A 24,759-nucleotide genomic window follows, 5' to 3' on the forward strand; every position below is an offset into this window, starting at 1 on the left:
CCTTTTTTCTCATCCTCCTTGTATATACAATAAGTATTAAGCTTAGCCCATTATATTCTCACATTTGACGACTTTGGAAGCCAAACAATGACATATAATGTCTCCCTTTCCACTCCACATCCTTTTCTCTCCCTTTCCTCTTGTAGTTCACATCCGGTGATTTGTTTAAAAAGATGTATGTCTATATAGGCTTCATTATAAAGGGTTACAATACTTAGATCCTCTAATAGCATCGGTTTTATATATTGTGTACCATACACATCATCATCCAACACTTGAAATTGTGAATATTGGATCATTTTAGGTTAACATATAAATCAATGAGAGAAAACGGACGGGAAGGAGATAGATAGCATACATGGCATCATAAGGTGCTAATTAAAGGAAACAAACATAAAACATTTCATTAAGTGATTGAGCATCTAGCCGATAAATTTACTTTTCTCACCGCTATCATAAATTTCGTAGTATTTTCCAAAAAAAAAGGTGGTGGAAAGCCAAAAAATAAATAAAAGTTAGTTATTCACAGAACATCATAAATAAAAGATAGTTTCTTAGCAAAAAAACCCTTATTATAAGCTCAAATGTTTTGATGGTTAAATGTTTTCACAAGTCACATTCTTGGGCATGTTTGTCTTAAACTTTCATAATACAAAATTCAATAAATACAGATCTTATCAAAATACTAACAACTTATAAAGATTATAAGTAGCCAAAACAATAGGCATTATTTTACACAATGTAATTAATTTGATATATTTCAAAAAACCTGAGACTCCAATCCTTAGGAAGAGTTGAGGTCTAGGACATGGGGGCTTCTTCTAGACGTGGCGGAGGTATTATTTCGAGCAATGCTCACTTTTCCCTCCTTCAAAAATATGGAGTATCACCTTTGGGAGAGCCCGGGATATCGGGTCAATTTTGGGTCATTAAAATCAATATAGTATGGCGAAAAGTAAATTTGGTCCCGAACAGCAACTCGTACATGTCTAAGAATGACCATACTTAAGGTAGAACAAAGCGTTAGGAACATAAGTACATAACGCGTCTTAGAAAACATACTCATGTATGTAGAGCTTTTGTGCATATGGAATTAAAATCTTGCCATATTGTCAACAATAAAAAGAGTGGATTCATAATTTTGTTGACAATAATATCAACATCCTTAAAAGTGAGATTATATAATCATTACAAGACAAATTAATTGTGTAAATTCATAAAGTTACCAAGGTTTGTTGTACCTTCGTGAAACATCTAAAGACACATTGCTCAGTTTCTCTGACCTTACCATGCTAAACATGTTGTTTTAACTTCTTGTAAAACTCTTCATATGAGCCAAGTGCAGAAAGACTCAGACTCCGGCTGAAATCCTGTGCATCCATGAAATTATTGCACGGACCGATTGCCAGTCCTAATGTGTTTCCGTGGTGATCTTCATGACCGGAAAAACCAACTTCAGACGAACTGTCGGATAAAACTCCCATCTTTTCGATGTTGCTCTCGGATAAAGTGTTCCTTGTCGAATCATTGGAGCTCTCGGGCATTTGCTTCTTGGTTAGGATATGTTTCCCGAAAAGCCTGAAGGGTACTTTTGTACTCGCACTATTTTATGTAACATTCTCTTCGGATGTTGCCATTGTAAGGAATGAGTGCTGGTTTTCTCGAGTCTTTTGCGGCTTTTCTAAGAAATTTCCTGTGGAAAATTGACTGGGATTGGAATTGACTTTGCTTAAGTGGAGATCTAACATAAAGTTTCCAAATTGAGAATGCCTGGCTCCATGTATGATACTTTCAGGAACTTAAAAAACATTTTGACTCAAAAGAAATGCAGCCCGGCCAGATGGAAATACTGGGAGTGATCCTCTTCCAATTCTAAAGCATGACCCTCAACAACCAAGTGTCTAGAACAATGGTATATATCCAAGTACTGTTCTACTCTCCGAATTTCTAAACAGGATCTTGATTGTATATGGAACAATTGTACATAGACATGTATTGAAAGCATTAGTTTAAGTATAGTTTAATGGGAATGAAGATGTTTTTTAAGATCAGAATTTTAATTGAAGTGATGCAGTTGAAGTTTTTTAACATCAGAATTTAGACGGAGATTACTGGATTAGCTAAGTGAGAAATCTTATGTTTCTATGTGAGAATATCCTAAAACACAACACAGAAAACATAAGTGTGCCCACAAATCTATATAAAAAGCCCACAGACAAGCACAATGACACATAGACGTTTGGAAACATTTTAAGAAATATGTGCATCATGCAGGGTTACTTGTAGAGTTAATGAAAACTTATAGACTCGTTTTCTTGATTGTATCTGTTTTTCACTTCTTGAGACAGTTACATGAAAGTAAATATTATAATCTCATACTAAAAAACTACCAGCTTCTGCAGCATATAGGAGTCCTTGCATCCTTCTGGATCAATGCAAGACAGTAAGAAACCCTCCCTCCTACGGTCCTACCCCCTCCTCCTCCCTCCCAATCTGATTAAGACCAGTATCCCTCCTTCCCTCTCAAACTGAACAAGACCACACAAAGAGCCTTTTCTCATTCTTTCCCTTTATCTCAATCTGAACAAAATCCAAAAAAAAAGTCTCTCACGTTCTTTCCCTCCTACCCTCTCCTCTTTCCCTATGACCCACATGCCCAATCACTTACTCTCTTTCCCTATTTCTCCTCCTTCCCTCCCTTCATCTCTCTTTCTCTCTCGATCTCCTTTCCTTCTCCGTACACCCTACACCCTTCCTTCTGCCTCCCACTTCCCCTCTCTCATGCGAGCCTGTTACTACACATAACGCAAACAACACGATACTACCTTTTTTCCCTTTGCCCTATTCCTCCTCCGTCCCTTTTCCTCCATTCCTTTCTCTGTGACTCACCCCTTCCTTTCTATGTCCCTTCTACCCCCTCTTTCTCCTCATATCTCCTCATATGTTGTGAGAAAACACAATATCACGAGAAATACTTACTTTGATTTATGGATTCCTTTCTCACGTGCTTTCTGAAATTCACTTTGAACCTCAGAAAAGAATTGTAATCATTACATATTACTTCAATGGCCTGCAAGATTAGGGTCGATAGCAAAGGCATAACACCTATTTGCCACCAGCTTAGTGCCTTTATGAAAGGAAGCGTTTTAATTTTCTTATTTCGGGAAGGGGTGACAGCTCACGGGAAGACTCTACAACGAATTATAGACAAGGTCAAAGACACAGAACACTCTTTATTGAGCACGGAGCCCTTATAGCACAATGGCAGAAGATAACAGCAAGAAATACGTGTGTTAACCTGAAGGGCCATGACACCAATAGCAAACTGAGTCATTGGATGTGCAATCACAGGTAGAACATCAATTATTTTGTAAACATGGTCTGCAGTGGCAAATTAAATGTCAATTATTTAACTGAAATAGTTTTGCTTTTAAAAAAAAATGAACTCCTTATATACTCCAAAGACTTTCTTACAGAAAAGAAAAGAGAAAAGAAAAATAATGTTTACATCCACATGTTAAGGTAAGTTACAAGCCAATTACCTGGGACAGAAGAACGGCTTCGCAAATCAGCTGATAATGCATCCACTTGCTCTTTGCTGGGTACCTACACAATCAAACCCAACATTAAAAACCATGAATAATATATAAATTGCAGAAGAATATTTTCAGATATAATCCAACATATACACATATATCAAAGAAATACTTGATAATAAAATAGCTATCACCGATCTAACTATCTTTTCCTATCACAACAAACTATTGCACATACCAGCACTTTTTAAGACTGCTCATTAATTACAATTACACTTCCCCCATTTCAAATTGTATCTAAGATAAGAACAAGCAAAGTGGGAGAAAGAAGCAGATATAAAAGACACAAACCTTCCATCGGCTGTGGATCTTCGACAAAAACCTCGGAATGATGAACAAGCATCTCCTCGTCCCCCTGCTGCATGATACACATACAGAGACATTAATACCCCTGATCATACAACACTAAGACCTAATTGATAAAAATATCAAGCATCCTGCAAAGATTAATTAATTGTGTTAATTTAACAATATAAAACACAAATAGAGCCCTAATTTGCATATATTCCCAAATAGTGGGACTGGTATGTGCTAACCCTAAAACCAATAAAAGAAGAGAAAGAGAGAAGAGACACGTGTGGAGAAAGGAGATGGTGAAGGCGTCCTGTTGCTCGTTGTTTAAGAAGCAAAGGTGAAGAATGAAGAAGATGGTGAGGTGAGATGGAGAAGGGATATGGTGAAGGCGTGAAGCAATAGTTTTTTGAGGAAAAAGGTGAGAGGCTAATACTAATGCAGGAGAGCATACTGGGTGTTCAAAACGTTTTGGTTGTGAAGATAGCCAACACGACAAGACCCGGAAAGGTAATGAATGGGAAGCACTGGAAATCTTTACCATTTAGGACCAACGAATCTGCTCATGCTTCATCAATCCGAACTTCTCCTGTCTGAATTTCATAGCCCTCAACCCAAATTAGATACGATTAAGCAATAAACCTCAGATAAACCTTAGGCACAACGGCTCCTATTTGATCGTGTTCTTTGAGCTCAGACTAAAGATGACTAATAACCCTAGGCATAGCGACTCTTGTACTCCCAATATCTTGCAACGTTTTAAAGATGAATCACTATAAGTGCCTATAAATCCATAATAGTTAAATTGGTACAATTGGCCTTGGTTTTCTTGATCAAATTCTACTCTAATCCAATAATCGAACATTGATAAACATCGAAAAAATCAAATCAAAAGCTACGAAAGTGAAAAGTTTCAAGTTTTAAAGCAAGGAGGCTAAATTGCACATCAACATCAATTATCGACATAATTATATAATCAAAAGCTTCAAACTGTCAATAAACGAAATGAAACTAAGAACACAGTAAGTTGACCCTAACATGAAACAATAACTTGAGATGATAATCACAGAATGTCAATTTTGTTTGAAATTATACTATTCTGATGTATGAATGTATGAAGATAAACTCAAACTACCCAGATGACTTACCAACATCCACCATCATTACTAAGTAAAAATCAAAACTTGAATCAATTTACAGAAGAAACATAAGCAAATAAATTAAATACTGGAGAAAGAACGAATTACCATTTCTAGATTCAGAAGAAAAGGCGTACAGTTGGAAATGAGATGGGCGATTGTGATGCACGGGGAAATCTGAATAAAATGAAGATCAATACAAACTATGACAAAAATTGAATCATAAAGCAGGTTAAGTAAGGGGTACCTGAGACGAAACAAATGACAATTATTAAGAAAGCAACTTTCTTTGCTCATGATTTGTGAATGGAGAAAACAGCCTCACAGTGACAGTAATCAGCAAATGCCAGCAAAAACTCTAACCTGTATTTCGACGATTCATCACGATAAAATGAAACCGAAGGTTGAATTTTCCTGAAAACAAGCAATCCGATAACGAAACTTAGAATTACACTCAATAATTTAACAAAGACTAATTCTTCCCACACAAAACAACGACATTTTCAACAATGCACCAATTTAATACACAAAAAATCAAAATTTATGCAAATAAATCAACATTAACATAGCAATATCAATAAAATCAAATCTTTTGACAACAAACAACGACCTTTCAACATCCTTGCGACTCTGCAACACAAAATCCCCAAAAATTAATACAATTAATACACGAAATCAACGATTAATACAAAAATCAAGTGAATATAACAATTATATATTAAATTAAAATTCCCATTGACTAAGTTCGATGTTGAATTCATAGAAAGTAACATGAGCAGCAGTGATGAGAATCTCTTCAACATTTGGGTCAATTCGTTGAAGAACAGTTAAATTTAATAGCTTCGTACTGTTTTGATCTAGATTTGGCATTAATTTTCCAGTTTGAGCCATAATTTAATTTGATTATGAAGGTCGGTGATGTTATCAAATTGAATTGGATGAAGATCAATACAAACTATGACAAAAATTGAATCATAAAGGAGGTTAAGTAAGGGGTACCTGAGACGAAACAAATGACAATTATTAATAAAGAAACATTCTTTGCTCATGATTTGTGAATGGAGAAAGCAGCCTCACCAGAGATGGTGAAGGAAGGATAATTAATTACTGATGAAAAGGGAGAAAATAATTGAGGTGAACGAAAGGCAGGGAGGAAAATGAGGAAAAGGGAGAGTGCCGATGACAATTTGTTCTAAGTAATTAGTATTATTGGACTGAGGAGTGAAAGAAAAGGCCCAAGAGATAAAAACAGGCCAACCGAAAGCGTGCAAAACAGGCCTACCCAAAATGATGTATCGCACCAACCCGCATGCACAGACCCACCTTAACCCGCCCAGAAATGATTAAACAATGAGAGGGCGTTTGGTTGGGGGTCTAAAAGAACACAAATTCTTATTTGTGACGGAGATATCCGTCACAAATAAGAGACGGGCCAAATACATACCATTTAACTCAATGTGGTACCCGTTTGCATGGAACCTCACACTTGACAAAGACATCAATAGGGGGGCTTCACTGTACATCTATACTTTCTTTTTCTCTCTCTTTCCTCCACATCTATACTTTCTTTCTCCTCTTTCCTCCACATCTATACTTTCTTTTCTTTTTCCGATTTCTTTTTCCTTCTCCAAATTTCTTTCTTAAACCATTATCATTTACCATCATTTCTTCTGTTTTGAACTCATCAATCCATCAACTTCATCTCCCTTCGAAATTTTTAAAAGAAAAAAAAAAATTAAGCATCCAAAAACCTCCTAACAACAATGGTAATTATGTCAAATTTTATACCGTAATTTATCCATGAAGAAGCTCTTGTTATTCGGTTTTTTTTTTGTTTATGATCTATTTTTCATTTTTTAATCTAATATAAATCATCTTTAATTTCATTAATTCACTTTTCATTGTTATTTTTGAATCTTTGTTGGTGATTGTTAATGATATTTTTTACATTTTTAGTTTGATATTACGAATTTTAGTTCATTTTTCCCTTTATAATTTCGGTAAATTCATATTTTATGGGCCTTTGTTAAAACTTTTTTGATAATTGTTACCAATATTACTTTGATTGTTACAATTTTTGGTTCATTTTTCTTTCCTATTTTTGTTATTTTTTGTTAAACTTTGTATCGATTTTTTTTATCCTATTCAAAGATTGTTCCCATTTTTAGTTGCTATGAAATTTTGATTAAAGAACAGAATGAAGACAATGTCATTCTATCGAGTTCACTTGTTTATATATTAAAATACTTTGTAAAAAATAATAAGATTTTAGTTATTGATGTTGGTAATGAGCGAATATTTTGTTGTCATCTCATGGAGTATAAAGTTTGATTATTGTTAACTTGATTTTTTGTGTATATGTCTTTCACAGTAGTATATATGTTTGAATATAACGAATGTCTATATTTTTTGTGTTAATGTTACCCTGTCAACTATTTCAGTTACAGATTATTTAAAGGCACATGTTGTCGTATGTATATCAGATTAATGTCTCTACTTTTACTGTTAATGTCACCCTGTGAATTAGAGTGGGTCAGATTATTTGAAGGAAGATTTTGTATATCTAATAAATGTGTCTAATTTTCCTTGTAATGTGACCCTGCAACTAGAATATGAAATGATTATGTAAATGCACATGTTGTTGGTTATCTCATCAATGTCTTCACTTTTTGGCCCAATGTCACCCTGTAAACTTATGTAGGTACAGATTATTCCAAGTCATTATTTGGAATGAAAGCAGAAAAATGGGAAGTTATTTATTTACTATGTTAAAATGAAATGGTTGTATGTAAAGCAAAAATAGTGACATATTGGAAGTTTAGAAGATGTTTATTGAAACCGATTAATATGTAACCATATATCATGATAATGTGTGTATATTCATTCTTTTGTTACTCTGACAACCGTGACAGGTATTGTTTAGTCAGTGTTTTATGATGAATCAATATGTACGTAGTTTTAAACTTTTTGTTACCCTGTCAACATGCCTTCATTGCAGTTGTTGGCTAGTTCATCTCATGTGATTTTTTTATTGTGTTTCTTATTATTTTTATTTATATATTCCTATTTTGAATTTAATTATACCTAATATGTTGGTAACTGTTTTTTGAATGTCTACTTTTTTTATTCTTTTGTCGTCATGTTAACCTCCACGGGTACAAACTACTCAGGGTCTATTGTTGGATCGACTACGAAGAAGTGAAAACTCATATGGAAGATGTATAAATAACACTCCGGCCGTAGTCTTTAGTATTAGGAAAGCATGTTCCATGTAGGATTCAAAAATATCATAGTTGGATTTTGGAAGCTAATTAATAGCATCACCGTATGTAGAACCATATTTCGATTTAAACATTTTGCGACGTTCAATATTATGTAACCACCTTTGTGGGATATGTAAGGTGTAAGTAGAGCTTGTGGAACAATTTAAGTTAGTATAATGCATTTAGTTAGGTGAACATGTTATGTTTACAATTATGTGAATTATGTTTACATTTTATACTAGTGTGTAATAACATTCACAGCTGTTTTCGATTTATGTTCACATCTATATTCAGAATGTTACAGTCCTTTGTTTGGTAACATATGATTTATTAAGATAGACATGTTTTTTTTATATCATGAACATATGGTTTGCTAACATAATAAATGAATTGAATATGTGAACAATGGAAATGTTGTCATTCTTGAATAATATTTTAGCATTTACAATTTGGTAACATTATTAATAAAAATGTGAACTTTTTTCAAACATGTAAAATCTTTTCAAACACGTAAACATTATTGATAAAAATGTGCACAACATTTCTGCTAAGAAATGAATATGTAAATTTTTTTCAACGTGGTAACACTATATTTGTAATGACCAATATAAATGTCCACTATGTTCACATTTTTGAATAATATGTTACCATATTTATAAATGTAAACAACCATTATTGTACAATTTGTTAGCATATCTTAAATGGTAACATAATGGATAAACATGTCAACTCGCATTGCAGTTTTCTATTATACAAAGGGGAATTACAGGTTGCATTATATAAGATTAAATAATATCTTCATTCTTGCACAATATGATACCATATACAATTTGGTTAACATGTTTTCATATCTAATTATAATGTCTTCGTTTTTGCTTAATATATGTTAATTTCAAAATATGTAACATAATAGATCAATATGTAAACAATCGACATGTTTCCATTTTATGTAAGCAAATTAGTCATGTTGAACTTTATAGATCATTCTTTCCATTTCTTGTGACATTCAGAAGACAACTGACATTCTTTGCATTTCTTGTAACATTAAAATTTATAAGTCATGTTGTCATTCTTGAAAAATATGTTACCATATAGAATTAGTTTTCAATACGTCATCATTCATCCAAATTCGAATACTATTACGAATGCCCAATTAGTTGACATTCTTCAACAAAATGTCACCATTCCATAAAATGATACATAATGTCAAATACTTGAGAACAATTGTCCAAAAGTAATTTTCCAATAAGCCCAATTAGTTAACCCGCAACACTTGTCATCTCACTTGACAGAGGCTCAACATAACCCTCTTGATGGCCTTCTAACTCCCATGTCAGGCTTCTATGCATATGGGCAACCACCGAAAGATTCCTTCTTGTTGTCATCCAATTTCGGACCCGGATCTATACGAAATATCATATGTTAAATCAGATGCTCACATATTTACTTAAGTCATAAACATTACCGAGCTAATGTGAACAACTTTGAATCCTAAATGGTTACAAATAACACATTTGCCTAATACATAAGTTGTGCCTATTTTGACAAAACTTGTGACCATTTCAATTATACAAGAATAAATATACAATTATTAAACCAATAACCAAAAAACTACATTAAAAAAAAAAAAAAAACACTATCAATTGCATGTACCATTATATTGAAAACAACAAAAATCAAAAAAATAAACAATCAAATGGTCATAAACCATTTTGTGTCAAAAAACCATCCAAAATCCAAAGAATAAACCATTAAATATACAATTAATAAAACAAAAATCAAAACAATAAACAATAAAATCGAAAAAATCAAAACAATAAATATACTATTTTAATCAAATCTAATCAAAACATATCTAAAATCATTACATTAATCGCCTTATATGGTTACACTTTGACTAATATGGTTACCTATTGTAATTCATATTGTAAAACAGTAACAAATTCTAACTACAATGGTAACATTATATACACACTCTCACATTTCACCATTATATTATATGATATTTTCGTAGTATGTTGCAGATATATATGTCACCATTTGTATCATGCTATGTTATCATTTTATACATATATTACCATGTTACCATTTTGCTCACATATGAGATGGACATATGTTACCATACTATTGATGAAATGTCACCATTTTAAATTATGTTCGAAAATTGATAAAATCTGTTAACATTCATAGCAATAAAACACCAAATCCAAAAAAGATGAACCAAAAAATTTGTACCTTCAACAAAAATCATTCTCAATGTCTGTGGCTCTAGTGGAAGATCTAAAAAATCAATGAAAATGAAAATACCTACTCCCACATAAATAAACCAATTTTAATCCAACAAAACAAAAACAAACAAACAAATAAAATGAAACCATCATGGATTACTAGCATGTGTCCATTATATACCCACATGGATCACTTGCATGTGTCCATTATTAAACAAAAACGATTACGAACAAAAGAAAATGAAAAAAATCTATGAAAATCGAATACCTCCTCCGACATCACCGTCGCATTTGTCCTTCTAGTATTCTTCTTAGGTAGTTGCCTTTTTGCTATTATTTTCTTCCCCACCATCTTGGTTGATTTGTATAAAAATAAGAATATTTATGTTTATATTTTTTTATTTTGGATGATTTGTATGAAGAAGGAGAATTTGAGAGAGAGAGAGAAGATGAACTAGTGAGAAAAGCAGGAGAGTTTGAGGAGAATTTGGCATTATTATGATAATGTTTTGACCTTTGGTTGAATTGTGGATAGGTTAGGCGTTTTTGTTGTGACAACAAGAAGAGAGAAGATGAAGAGAGAAGATGAAGGGGAATAATTGTGACGGTAAATGGAAAAATAATGAGGTTTAGGGTTGATTTTCAAAATATGTGGACAATAATTAGTATTGGGAAGGGAGAATTATTTAATAATTTTTTTCATAATTGTTGTCTTTCCCAATGAACAACTGCGCATCACTCACCCATCAACTCTCAACCCGTTTCCACACAAAACGCTACTATTCGCCCCGTCTCTTGCTTGTGACGGATAACCCGTCACAAGCAAGACTTATTGCTAAAAGAAAGGGAAAGGGAATCATATCCTTCTTCCCCTTTGTTTGTTGTTTGTTTTAACATTTTGGCATTTTCCTTTCCCCCTACCATTCCTTCTCATCACCCCCAATCACTCTATCTTCATTCCCCTGACCCCCCCCCCCAGGTATCAAATTGATTCCCTCCCTCACCTCATTTGAGTACCATGAATAACACTCCATGACCGTCACTACCAATTACCACTACCGTCAGTCTGTCACTGTCATCTACCACCACCTTCACTACCACGTTCGACGGAGCCGCCGATTTCACCGGAGCTGCGCCCCCACCATAAATTCAAACTCAACTCTCAATGTAATTCGTGACCTATCTAATGTCTGACATTTCAATCATAATTAACTAGAATAATCTAATGACTAAAAAAGTAATTAGTAAAAAATGAATCCTCAAGTCAATCAATGAACAAGTGGGTTGGGGCTCCAAGAATAGTTCAAGCAGCGAGTTTCGGAAGTACCCAAATTTGCCTAAAAATTGATTATTAAGCATTGTAAACAATTGTTGACCATTACTTACTCCGTAATTGACACAACTAACGATAATCCATGAGCTCAAATTCGACATTCCAGATTCTCATCAACATCACAACGGGGGTGGGCAAGCTCGTCGGCGGACAGTCGACTACCGCGTGTCGTCGATGGTAACGATGGTGATGGTTGGTGTCGGTTGTTGGAGGGAGGTGGTGCAGGGTGGGTAGGGATGGTTTTTTTATGTGGTTGATTTTTTTTGGCTTGATTCCAATATATTTTCATACCAAACAAGCAGACAAATCTAAGAGATTTCATTTCCTTTGCCTTTATTTCCCTTTCTAATTCTCTTTCCCTTTCCCCTATTTGAACCAAACGCCCCCTGAATATATTTCAACTATTCATCTTACTATTCCTTAGAATAGTAACTCTCCTTACCCTCTTTTATATCACAAATTCTTGCTTGTGACGGAACTATCCGTCGCAAACTTGCGACGGGCCGGATACATACCACATTACATGAAAGTGGACCGTATAGGTATTGCAAGTTGCTGACAAGGGAAAGGATATATGCAGCTGAATAAACAATTGGATTGTACTTTATCCAGTATTTTATTTCCAATTATTGGTATTTACACCAATGCATTTAATGTCCTATTGCTTATTTAACAGAGTCATTATCACAATCACCTCCATACTTTTCTTCTCAGTTTTCATCCATTTCTCATTCATTCATTCTTTACCTCTCAAAAATCTCTTAAAAAATCACATTCTAACATTCACAAAAATTCAGAACAAATAAAATGAAGGATGATGCCATAATTTATCAAACAATGGAGGACGAAAATGATGACAATACCATAATTGATTAACCTTTGACTGAAAAAATGATGAGTAAAGGTATGTATTTTTGTACATCTATGTTGTCGAGAGAACTTAATTATATTATCATTATTATTATTACTATTACTATTACTATTACTATTACTATTACTATTACTATTACTATTACTATTATTAATATTATTATTATTATTATTATTATTATTTGTAACACAAATCAATATTGATAAAAGTTATCATTTTTTAGCATGAAAATTGGACGTGTGATGGAGTCAATATAAATATTAATTAATATTTCCATTTATGCACAATTTGTTAGCATGTTGAAAATGGTATATAATGAATAGACATGTGAATTAAATTTTCATAACTAACATAAGTATATTTTACAAATTTTCTTCGTATCATTTTTTAATATATTTTACAAAGGAATCAAATGTGGCATCATATATATCTAGTAATGTTTTCATTCATGTCAAATATATTACCATATAGGATGTTTTCTGTGCTTTATGATGTAATATGTATGTAATTATCATCTGAATGTGTGTAGTTTTGAACCTTTTGTTGCCCTGTTAACCTGCCTTCATTGTCTTTTTCGGCTAGTGCATCTTCTGTGAGTTTTTATTGTTTCTGATCATTTTTGTTATTTGTTTTTGTTTTGAATATAATTTTATTGAATATGTTGGTAATTATCTTCTCAATGTCAACTTTTTTTATTCTTTTGAATGACACTCTATAGAATATGTTGCTAATTAACGAGGATGATATCATATCAAGTTAAATTGTCTACATGGTGAACTATTTAGTAATGTTGTGGAGTACTATAAAATGTAACCAATTATCAACTGTTTGTGATAATATCTTCCTGTTGTATTATGATAACATTGTTCTATTTATGTAGTAACAGAATGAATATTTCGATATTCCCTGTCCAAATGAATCCACGACTTAACCTGAACCTGCCACTGAGGATCCCAAGTACAGCTAACGCTACACACGCATGATAATCAGAAGAGGTCAAAAGATCGTGGGTGATGCTATAAAAGGTGGAGGTGGTGCCAAGAAACAGAAATTTGGTGGGAACTTATTTACGAGATGTAGATTTATAATTTTATATCATGAGAATGGTAGTAGGAAACCAAGGAACTTTACAAGTCATGTTGCCATTCTTGAACAATATGTTAGCATTTACAATTTGGTAACATTTTTGATAAAAATGTAAACAACTTTTTTCAAACCTGTGATAAGAGTGTTGGAGTTTGTTGGAGCTTGTGTCCTCCACAAATTAGTGTGATAAAATTTGTAAATCTCTTACAGGTTCACAAGGGTATACTTCGTATATTTAATCAGTTGATTAACGTTTACCTAATAACGATTGGCTTGCTAGAAAGTTTGACGTTATTATCATACGGATATTGGTGATCAATGGTCCCTAAAGGTCACACCTATAGGATGTGTTTGAGAGATGTGATTATAGAAATATGATCACATTGATGCCTAATATGACTAAATAGTTAGTCAATGTGTTGATGAGACAATTATTTAATGAAGATTAAATAATATTAGTTGAGACGAATTAACTGTCAATTCGTAAATTAAATATAATAAGTTATATTTAATTAAATGTATGTAATGTTAGCTTGGACGAATTAATCTGTTAATTCGTAATTAAATGTAATCGGTTATATTTAATATCAACAAGATGAATGTGTCATAGTGGTAATAGTGAGGGTACACAAACCAAGAGGTCATGGGTTCGATCCTCACTAGATGACAATTTAACACATTTTATACATTTTTGGAATAACCAAAATAAGGAAATAATACTCCTTATTTCGGTTATATGGGCCAAAAATAAGGAAGAAAATATCTACCCTATTACTAACCTAATTCACGGTTTAAGTAGGTTAGAGGGAGATTATTTTTAGACCTATTTTTTCTACTCATTCTCTTGCCTCTTCTCATCAGTAAAAAAACACAAAAACCTAAATTTTACAGAAAATTTTGGATCGATTCTAGCATAATCAAAAGGGCATATCTCATATCGTCTTGGGTGCAACTGATAGGCGAATATCTATTTTGATATTGTTCTTAGGCCGTATTTGCTAGGACCGAACATTATTTCTTAATCCTTTACGATCTTGTTTATGCATTTAGTTTTATGACTCGTATCATCTCATTTTGATGATTTTCATAAAATTGAATTTAAACAATAAAATTTGAAGGATTGAAAATTTTTCCAGCTGTGAAATTTTTTTTTTTGCCGTCTGAATTTTTTTGCCGAGATGAAAATTTTGGCAGCCGTGTTTTTGTTCTTCTTTTGATGCGATATTTCCATTTTGATTTTTCATATTATTGTTTTAATCAGTTAGAATGATTATATGAAGAATTGGTAGATGCTTTGATTTAATTCGGATTAAATTAAACTGTAAATGGAATCGTCTTGTTGATGATATAAAAATTTGTTTTTGCTATATAGTTTTGGCATATACAATGAATCATGTTTCATTAATCCATATGCTAATATAGTTCTAATAGCATCTATAAACGATTTTTGTTCATCTTAATGTTTTTGTTTAGGGCATGTTTGCCGCAAAAAGAAAAAAAAAAGGCATTAGGGTTCCTGTTTTTTTTTTAAACCGTGGAATTTTTTTTTTCGTTTCTGTACTGTTCACGTACAGCAGATATAAAAAATAAAAAAAATAAAAATTTGTTTTTTTTTGTTTTTTTTCCATTCGGTTTTAGCTGTAAAACCGAGAAAAGTTTTTTTTATTGGGTTTTTCGGTTTTTGGCCGAGAAAAACTTTTAAAGGAATTTTTTTTTTTGCTGTTTTTGGGAATCCATTTTTTAAATAATGGTCAAAAATAAAATATTTGTCGTTTTGGGTCGGTTTTGAAAATATTTGTCAAAATGGTGTCCACGTAGGGTCGAGATTTCTAGACCTGAAACACGTCACTACTAATGGCGTGTTTTGTGAAGGAAACACGCCATTAGTAGTGGTGTGTCTTTACAACAATTTTTTTCCGCAACTGAGTGAACTTAAAAAAAAAAAAAAAAAATTACATAAGACACGCCATTAGGGGTGGCGTGTTTCCCCTCCGAAACCCGCCATTCCCAATGGCGTGTTTGTTTTAGTCCATTTTTTAATGAAGTTTCTTTCCGTACTCATTATAAACACGCCATTGGTAGTGGCGTGTTTTAGGTCCAGAAATCCCGAGCCTACGTGGACACCATTTTGACAAATATTTTCAAAACCGACCTAAAACGACAAATATTTTATTTTTGACCATTATTTCAAAAATGGACTCTGTTTTTGGCCAATAATTATAATTATACATTTTAATGTATGATTATTTTTAGTGAAAAGGTTCACATGTAAAGATACCTAATTATTTTAAAGCGGTTTAAAATAATGATTGGATTAAATTCATATTACAAGTTTAATATGAATTAAGATTGAAATTAATGTGATTGATTGAGGAATTGTCACTTAATTTGATCATTTAAATAGGTGGTTTGGAAAATTAATCTACATAATTAATGAATTATGTCATGTATGTTTGATTTATTTTAGTTGATGCATTTATTTTAATTTTGTTGAATGAATCGATTGAATGAATTTAATTTACGTATTTTTTTGCAATCAGTTGTAATTTGTAATACTTAGTGTGGCCTTAGTCAAATTATGTTTTCGTAATGAAGGAAACATGATTTTTTATGTAATTATGAGATCTCGAATCTCCTTTATTTTTCTTTAGTTTTTGGGTTTTGAAATTAGAATGTAATAAATAGGTTTATTATGTAAATTTTATTTATTGTTTTTTCAAAAGAAGACTAAAGATGGAGATTGGAGCTCACTCCCGCTACATGGATCAAGATGGAACATCAAGACAAACTTCTCGGGTCCAAGGATGGATTCCAAACTTGTATTTATTGTTCATTTTGATAGGATAGGCCACACTAGGACTTTTATTGTTTTTACGTTTTCATTCTTATTGCTTTTCATTCACATATTAGTTTATGCATCATATTCCGCCTAAAACCAAACCACTTACTACTAAAATGCATGAAAATTGACTCATATAGATTGTATGTTAGTTTTCATGGACATACAGATGTCACAGTCTTTAAGCCATCACCTTAGTTTATTCATTCTCGCATGCTAGATATTAGTTCACTTAAAATGAATAAAAATAAAGTTGATGGATCTTCCTCTAAAACGGAAATTGAGATTAGTCTTTATAAGGGCAAACAACTATGAATTCCTTCTTCGTCGGTAGGCATAATATGACCCCTTCTACGTTGGGTAAGTAGTTGTGTTGACTTAGTTTACCTCAACATCATAGTCCGAAGAGTTTCTCGTGATTATGATGGACTAAAGATAGAATTTACAAAAATTTATCGACCAAGAATTCTAACGGTAGAATTAGCTAAAAGGTTAGCTTATCAATTTACAGAGAATTGAGTCTTGGGATCATTTATATAATTCTTGAGGGAGGTCAATTGTATAAATGTTTTGAGTCTTCGCGTTATGACAGTAGTTCATTAGACTTAAAAAAATATAAACGATGCATAGGCTTATTATTCAATTTTCTTTTTGCAGTGTAGAACACGTTAATTTTACTGCTATAACAAATGACTGGAAATAACGAAATCCCAATGCCAAGTGCCACACTTGATCGCGCGTCCTGGCTGAAAGTTTTTATGGACAACATGAATCAGTTCACACGTCTAAAAAATGACGGGTCCAACTTTGCGGACTGGGAGGCAGCACTACGGAGTGCTGCCATTGCTGACGGTAAGTTCAAGTACTTAACTGAGCCAATACCGGTCAACCCAGGCCCCAATGCAGGAGTCAACGAGTCACTCGCTTATAGTGACTTCGTTATGGAAGCGGGTGCGATAAAGAACGTACTCATCTTTGCAATGGAAACCAATTTGGAGAGACGCTTCATTGCCCAAAGTGCAAACAAGATTTTCACTACGCTCACTAACGAGTTCTCAAAAGCACCGAGAATCGTTACATATGAGCATACCTGTCGCTTCTTTGATGCGAAACTCCAGAAGGGACAACCGGTTAGCCCACACATTCTTCACATGATTGAGAATGTCGAGAAGGAGGCACTTTGAATTGTAAAATCAGTGAGAGCATTGTCATTGACCGAATGCTTCATTCTCTTCATGATGGTTTTGCCCTTTTCAGGGCGAACTACTACATGAATGACTTGAAAAAGAGTCCTCATGAGCTACACTCCCTTCTCGTACAGACCGAGAAGGATATGAAATTGAGTGGGAGCATGAAGCAGGATGTTCTCACGATTTCCAACAAGGGTAAAGGTAAGGGCAAGGCTCATGGCGACCTAGCCGTAGGTAAGCCAAAGTTCAAGAAGCCAGGAAACGGTAAGAGTGGGCCTGGTGAGACTAGTGGCTCACAGGGCAAGACAAAGATCAAGGGCGGTGACATTGAGTGCCACCATTGTCACAAGACTGGACATTGGAGGAGGAACTGTCCCGTGTACCGTGAGGACATAAAAGCAGGCCGCGTCGTTCCTGTTGGTATGTCATCTTATATTCATATGATTGAGATAAACCATGCAAGTTTAGGAACTTGGGTACTAGATACTGGTTGTGGTTCTCATCTGTGTAATCATTTGTAGGGCCTAAAGTACATCACACCTCTCGCAAAGGGTGATGTGGACCTGCGAGTCGGGAATGGAGCACGAGTTGTTGCAGTCTCGAAGGGAACATATGTAATCCAACTCCCTAGTGGTTTTGATTTATTTTTATAACTGTTACTATGTACCCAGTTTATCTAAGGACTGTATTTCTATTTCCGTACTTGATATAGACGGTTTTGCATTTTCAATAAAGGATAATAGCTGTATTTTCTTTTTATGAAATGATTTATGGCAAAGCAGTTTCCATGAATGGAATTTACATCTTAGATCAAAACACGGAAGTATTACACGTGAATAATAAGAAATTAAAGGTTGGTGACAAAGATCAAACCTATCTATGGCATTATAGAATGGGACACATAAATGAGAAACGTGTAAAGAAACTCGTCGATAATGGGACTATTCCCGCATTCGAATTTTCTACATATGGCACGTGTGAATCATGTCTCATTGGCAAGATGACTCGAATTTCCTTCAAAGGTGTAGGAATGCGCGCTAGTGACCTATTAGGACTCATACATACTGATGTTTGTGGACCTATGTCAATTACCGCTAGAGATGGCTATAGATATTTTATCACTTTCACGGACGATTTGAGTAGATACGGATATGTCTACTTAATGAAGCATAAAAGTGAGTCCTTTGAGAAATTCAAGGAATACCAGAACAGGGTACAGAGACAACTGGGTAGAAAGGTTAAAGCACTTCGTTCAGATCGGGGTGGCGAATATCTTTCAAATGAGTTTGATCAACACCTGGAAGACTGTGGAATTGTTTTACAGTTAACTCCACCTGGAACACCTCAATTGAATGGTGTGTCCGAACGGAGAAATTGAACCTTACTTGATATGGTTCGATCCATGATGAGTCACACGGTAGTGCTTGATTCGTTATGGGGTTTTGCTCTTTTGTCAGCTGCTCTTATACTTAACCGAAGTCCGTCTAAAGCTGTCGACAAGACTCCATATGAAATGTGGAAGGGAACGGTCCCTAACTTGTCCTTTATTCGGGTTTGGGGCTGCGAGGCTTATGTCAAGTGGAGACACGAGGATAAGCTCGGCCCGCGATCGGTCAAGACATACTTTATAGGTTATCCAAAAGGAACATTTGGTCATTACTTCTATTCGCCAACCGAACATCGAGTTTTTGTTGCGGCTAGTGCGACGTTCTTAGAGAAAGAATTTCTCGAGAACAAGACGAGTAATAGAACCTTCGAGTGCTTCGGAGATTCGGAACCAACAACCGAGGAACGGATGGAGGAAGTTGTTCCTCCAACTAATGATACGGTTAATATTCCTGAGGAACCTAGGAGGTCGGGTAGAGTTTCTCATCCTCCGGACAGATACATTGGTATGGTCGAGGAGAATGACGTTTTACTCCTAGAGAGTAATGAACCCGTTACCTATAAAGGTGCTATGACCTGTTCCGACTCAAAGCTATGGCTCGAAGCCATGCAATCCGAGATGGACTCCATGTATGAGAATGACGTATGAGATCTAGTTGATTTACCTAATAAGGTAAAACCCTCTGATGCAAATGGCTTTACAAAATAAAGCGTTACGTAGACGCGCAACAGATACCTATAAGGCACGACTTGTGGCAAAAGGTTTCACTCAAGTGCACGGATTGCATTATGATGAGATTTTTGCACCTGTAGTCATGCTACGTTCCATTCGGATAATCCTAGCGATTGCCGCATTTCATGATTATGAAATTTGGCAAATGGATGTGAAAACCGCCTTCTTAAACGGTTATTTGGAGGAAGAGTTGTACATGGTGCAACCCGAAGGTTTCATAGATCCTGAACATCCTAAGAAAGTATACAAGCTTAAGCGTTCCATTTATGGACTTAAGCAAGCTTCTCGGAGTTGAAATCATCGTTTCGACCAGGTGATAAAAGAGTATGGTTTCACTCGATCGGTCGAAGAACCATGCTTATATATCAAGTCGAGTGGGAGCAAGATTGTATTCTTGATATTGTATGTCGATGACATACTCTTGATTAGGGAATGACATTTCTCTCCTATCTTCGGTTAAAGAATGGTTGAAGAACCATTTCCAGATGAAAGATCTGGGTGAGGCACAGCGCATTTTGGGAATCCGTATCTACCGAGATAGATCACGACAGACGTTATCACTTAGTCAGGAGTCTTATTTGGATAATATTCTTGAGAAGTTCAGCATGACCAACTCCAAGAAGGGGAACCTTCCAATGACGTCTGGGATGCAGTTGAGCAAATCTCAGTCACCCACGGCGCCTGAAGGGATTGAGCGCATGAGTCGTGTTCCTTATGCATCTGCAATAGGATCAATCATGTATGCCATGATATGCACACGTCTAGACGTGGCATATGCATTGAGTATGACGAGTCGGTACCAAAAGAATCCAGGTGAAACACATTGGATAGCTGTTAAAAATATCCTCAAGTACCTACGGAGGACTAAGGATAGGGTATTGACTTATGGAGGAGATACTAAGCTATGCGCAATAGGTTACGCAGATGCTAGCTTCCAAACAGATCGAGATGATTAGAAATCTCAGTCTAGATTCGTTGTTACTCTTAATGGTGCTGCGGTCAGCTGAAATAGTTCTAAACAGGTAGTTGTAGTAGATTCTACTACTGAGCCATTGAAATATGATAAGCATGGAGGGCACGTTATTTCCATGAGAATTAAACGTGTACCTGAGTTATAGTAGTTGATTATGAATTCGATACGTTATCTTTTTCATAAACTATTTATAACTTCATCGTTTTTATAATATTTTGTTTTTCATGTGGATTGTACTGACAACATTGAACGTCACAAAGTGAACTGAATTACATTATATTTTTTTTGTTCCGTAATCGCCAATGTGAGCTGATAACTCCGGCTATTATATTGTGCAGTCGATTGATGGTGGGTTCAACGAGGCATAAGTCAAACGGTTGACTGATCGATCACAGATGCGAGATTATAAAGATACCTCGTGGGACAACTTTTTGTGACAACGTAATGGAGTCCTAAATGTTTAATAACATTCGGTGCCAGGTCGTGGATAGGACATCCATTGGTTTCCTAGAGTCGACTCTTTTGACTATCGACTGTCTCTTGAGATTAAGGCGGTTTTTGGGTGACTTTGGTTTCTTTCTCACGGTCTGCCGTAACTGGAGGCTAAGTAGATTTTTTCTGGGTCATTTCATACTGTGCTTACATCTGCAGGATTCGAGTTGAGGAAAATATCCAACCCTTATCAGGTATAGTTATTTCTCAGGGCCACTCGAGGAGTTGTAACTGAAATGCATGGCCATGCTCGAATGATGATTCGTTTATCAGTTAAGTTATTCTCTAGTCGGGAAAACCACTCTTGATACAGATCGCTTGTAAAATACGACCTTTGTGAATCCGGATTTGCAAATTGTTTTACATTGAGTGGGAGAAATTTTAGGATATGAGAATCGGTTATCGCACATACACTTGTGAGGACAAGTGGGAGTTTGTTGGAGTTTGTTGGAGCTTGTGTCCTCCACAAATTAGTGTGATAACATTTGTAAATCTCTTACAGGTTCACAAGGGTATACTTCGTATATTTAATCAGTTGATTAACGTTTACCTAATAACGGTTGGCTTGCTAGAAAGTTTGACGTTATTATCATACAGATGGCGGTGATCAACTGGTCCCTAAAGGTCACACCTATAGGATGTGTTTGAGAAATGTGGTTATAGAAATATAATCACATTGATGCCCAAAATGACTAAAAAGTTTGTCAACGTGTTGATGAGATAATTATTTAATGAAAATTAAATAATAATAGTTGAGACAATTAATCTTTAACTCGTAAATTAAATATAATAAGTTATATTTAATTAAATGTATGTAATGTTAGCTTGGACGAATTAATCTGTTAATTCGTAATTAAATATAATCAGTTATATTTAATATCAACAAGATGAATGTGTCATAGTGGTAATAGTGAGGGTACACATACCAAGAGGTCTTGGGTTCGATCCTCACTAGATGACAATTCAACACATTTTATATATTTTTGGAAAGACCAAAAATAAGGAGATTATACTCCTTATTTCGGTCAGATGGGCCGAAATTAGGAAAGATTTATTCTTTCCTAATTGACTCCATATATCGGTCAGTATAAGAAAGAAAGGTAGATGATTATTCTACCCTAATTCTTTTTCTTGACCTAGCCTCCTATCTCATCAGAAAAAAACACAAAAACAACTAAATTTTACAGAAAATTTTAGATCGATTCTAGCACAATCAATAGGGCATATCTCATATCGTCTTGGGTGCAACTGATAGGCGAATATCAATTTTGATATTGTTCATAGGCCATTTTGCTAGGACCGAAGGTTAATTCTGAATCCTTTATACTTTGTTTATGTATTTTGTACTTTTGTTTATGACTATTGATCATCACTGTTAAATTCGTTATAATTCTTCAATATTAAGGGAAGTATACAGATAATTTCCCACAGATGAGACAATTATTTAATGAAGATTAAATAATATTAGTTGAGACGAATTAACTGTCAATTCGTAAATTAAATATAATAAGTTATATTTAATTAAATGTATGTAATGTTAGCTTGGACGAATTAATCTGTTAATTCGTAATTAAATGTAATCGGTTATATTTAATATCAACAAGATGAATGTGTCATAGTGGTAATAGTGAGGGTACACAAACCAAGAGGTCATGGGTTCGATCCTCACTAGATGACAATTTAACACATTTTATACATTTTTGGAATAACCAAAATAAGGAAATAATACTCCTTATTTCGGTTATATGGGCCAAAAATAAGAAAGAAAATATCTACCCTATTACTAACCTAATTCACGGTTTAAGTAGGTTAGAAGGAGATTATTTTTAGACCTAATTTTTCTACTCATTCTCTTGCCTCTTCTCATCAGTAAAAAACACAAAAACCTAAATTTTACAGAAAATTTTGGATCGATTCTAGCATAATCAAAAGGGCATATCTCATATCGTCTTGGGTGCAACTGATAGGCGAATATCTATTTTGATATTGTTCTTAGGCCGTATTTGCTAGGACCGAAGGTTATTTCTTAATCCTTTACGATCTTGTTTATGCATTTAGTTTTATGACTCGTATCATCTCATAAATTCGTTATAGTCCTTATTTTTAAAGGGATGTATACTGATAAATCTCACAAAGAGAGACAATTGTAATTACCAATTTTTTTTTTTGGTAAAATGTGAGCTTTTCATTAATAACCAATAAAATGGAGTCATTACAATGCATTTCAACAAACTATTTCTTGGTACACCTATACCAGCACAAACTATTTAAGCATACATGCCAATTTGAATGAGCCAAATTCTGTCAGCATGCCCAACCACAGAGGGGAGAAGCTGCTGTATCCTTGCTCTAATAATTCTCTGAACATCAGTACAAACTAGTTCAGGCCTAGTTAGTACCCCTTCCAATCTGCAACAATTCCTTTCCATCCAAATATAGTACCAACACGCCATCTTGGCCATATGACAGACATGCCTCTGCAAAACTGAACCAGTTTGAGGACCAACCAGTCCAATCTGTAACCAACACTCCACACCTTTCAGGATTCTGCTGCTGTAATCACACAGTCCAAACAGATGAGCATGAGTCTCCACATCCCGTTCACATATAACACATTGTTTAGTCTCTGCCACTCCTATAGAAAACAGCTTCTCCCTTGTATTCAAAGCTCCATGATGAATAAGCCATCCAATAAATGAATGTTTGGGCACACACCATGTATCCCACACTTCCCGATACCACCGGACAGGGGGTGTCTTGTCCCCGCAACCAATCGTAACACGAAGCGAATAGAATAACCTTTAGGATCACCAATCCAATGATTATTCAAGTATCCATTCTCGCATAATATCTTTAACCTTACAAATGTTCCTCCAATTCCAATTAGAATCAAGAGGAGGTTGATAGGTACTCCAATCAGCACCTTTCATATAAACATGGTCCACCCATTGTACCCATAACCAGTCTGCCTTAGTATATATCCAATGCACCAATTTACCAACCACTGCAATATTTCACACCCCAGCTTCAATCACACCTAGACCACCACTCTTCTTGCTGCAGCAAATCTTTTTCCAGGAGACTAGAGGAGCCTTATTGTATTCAACCCCACCATCCCATAAATAATTTCGACACACTGCTTCAATTTTCTTGATAACCAGTTTAGGGATAAGAAATATAGATGCCCAATAGTTATGTAGGGTATTAAAAATAGAGTTAATTAGAGTTAACCTCCCTGCATAACTCAACTTTCTTGCACCAATCCCTCTAATCTTACCCACAATTTTATCAACCAACACATTACAATCATGAGTAGTGAGTCTACCAGCTTGAATTGGA

The 24,759-nt window shown here is 34.6% G+C and overlaps 2 protein-coding genes and 1 long non-coding RNA gene across 5 annotated transcripts; all 3 read right to left on the minus strand.

Moving 5' to 3' along the window:
* Positions 1 to 1,115: 1,115 nt before the first annotated feature.
* LOC141633869 (uncharacterized) lies at positions 1,116 to 6,187 on the minus strand. Of its 3 annotated transcripts, XR_012538619.1 has the most exons (8): positions 6,026 to 6,187; positions 5,637 to 5,656; positions 5,390 to 5,440; positions 5,135 to 5,203; positions 3,888 to 3,954; positions 3,543 to 3,606; positions 3,299 to 3,381; positions 1,116 to 1,693 (listed from the first exon to the last, which is right to left on the minus strand). XR_012538619.1 is itself a non-coding variant. In XM_074446240.1 (7 exons), exons 1-7 carry the CDS (start codon positions 6,073 to 6,075, stop codon positions 1,682 to 1,684), a joined length of 333 nt encoding a protein of 110 aa, XP_074302341.1. In that variant the 5' UTR covers positions 6,076 to 6,187; the 3' UTR covers positions 1,116 to 1,681. The 3 variants fall into 3 exon arrangements, 2 of the variants coding, with proteins under 2 accessions (XP_074302341.1, XP_074302340.1); XM_074446240.1 differs by lacking the exon at positions 3,299 to 3,381; XM_074446239.1 differs by lacking the exon at positions 1,116 to 1,693 and having other exon boundaries at positions 2,391 to 3,381.
* A 3,220-nt stretch (positions 6,188 to 9,407) lies between these two features.
* On the minus strand, positions 9,408 to 11,130 carry LOC141627377 (uncharacterized). Its single transcript, XR_012536950.1, has 2 exons — positions 10,786 to 11,130; positions 9,408 to 9,692 (listed from the first exon to the last, which is right to left on the minus strand). It is a non-coding gene; the product is annotated as an uncharacterized LOC141627377 (long non-coding RNA).
* Positions 11,131 to 23,687: 12,557 nt separating this feature from the next.
* LOC141630744 (uncharacterized) lies at positions 23,688 to 24,369 on the minus strand. The gene is made up of 2 exons (XM_074443507.1): positions 24,344 to 24,369; positions 23,688 to 24,219 (listed from the first exon to the last, which is right to left on the minus strand). The coding sequence occupies exons 1-2, from the start codon at positions 24,367 to 24,369 to the stop codon at positions 23,688 to 23,690; spliced, it is 558 nt and encodes a 185-aa protein (XP_074299608.1).
* Positions 24,370 to 24,759: the final 390 nt, after the last annotated feature.

This window comes from Silene latifolia, chromosome Y, assembly GCF_048544455.1.
Source record: "Silene latifolia isolate original U9 population chromosome Y, ASM4854445v1, whole genome shotgun sequence".
NCBI lineage: Eukaryota > Viridiplantae > Streptophyta > Magnoliopsida > Caryophyllales > Caryophyllaceae > Silene > Silene latifolia.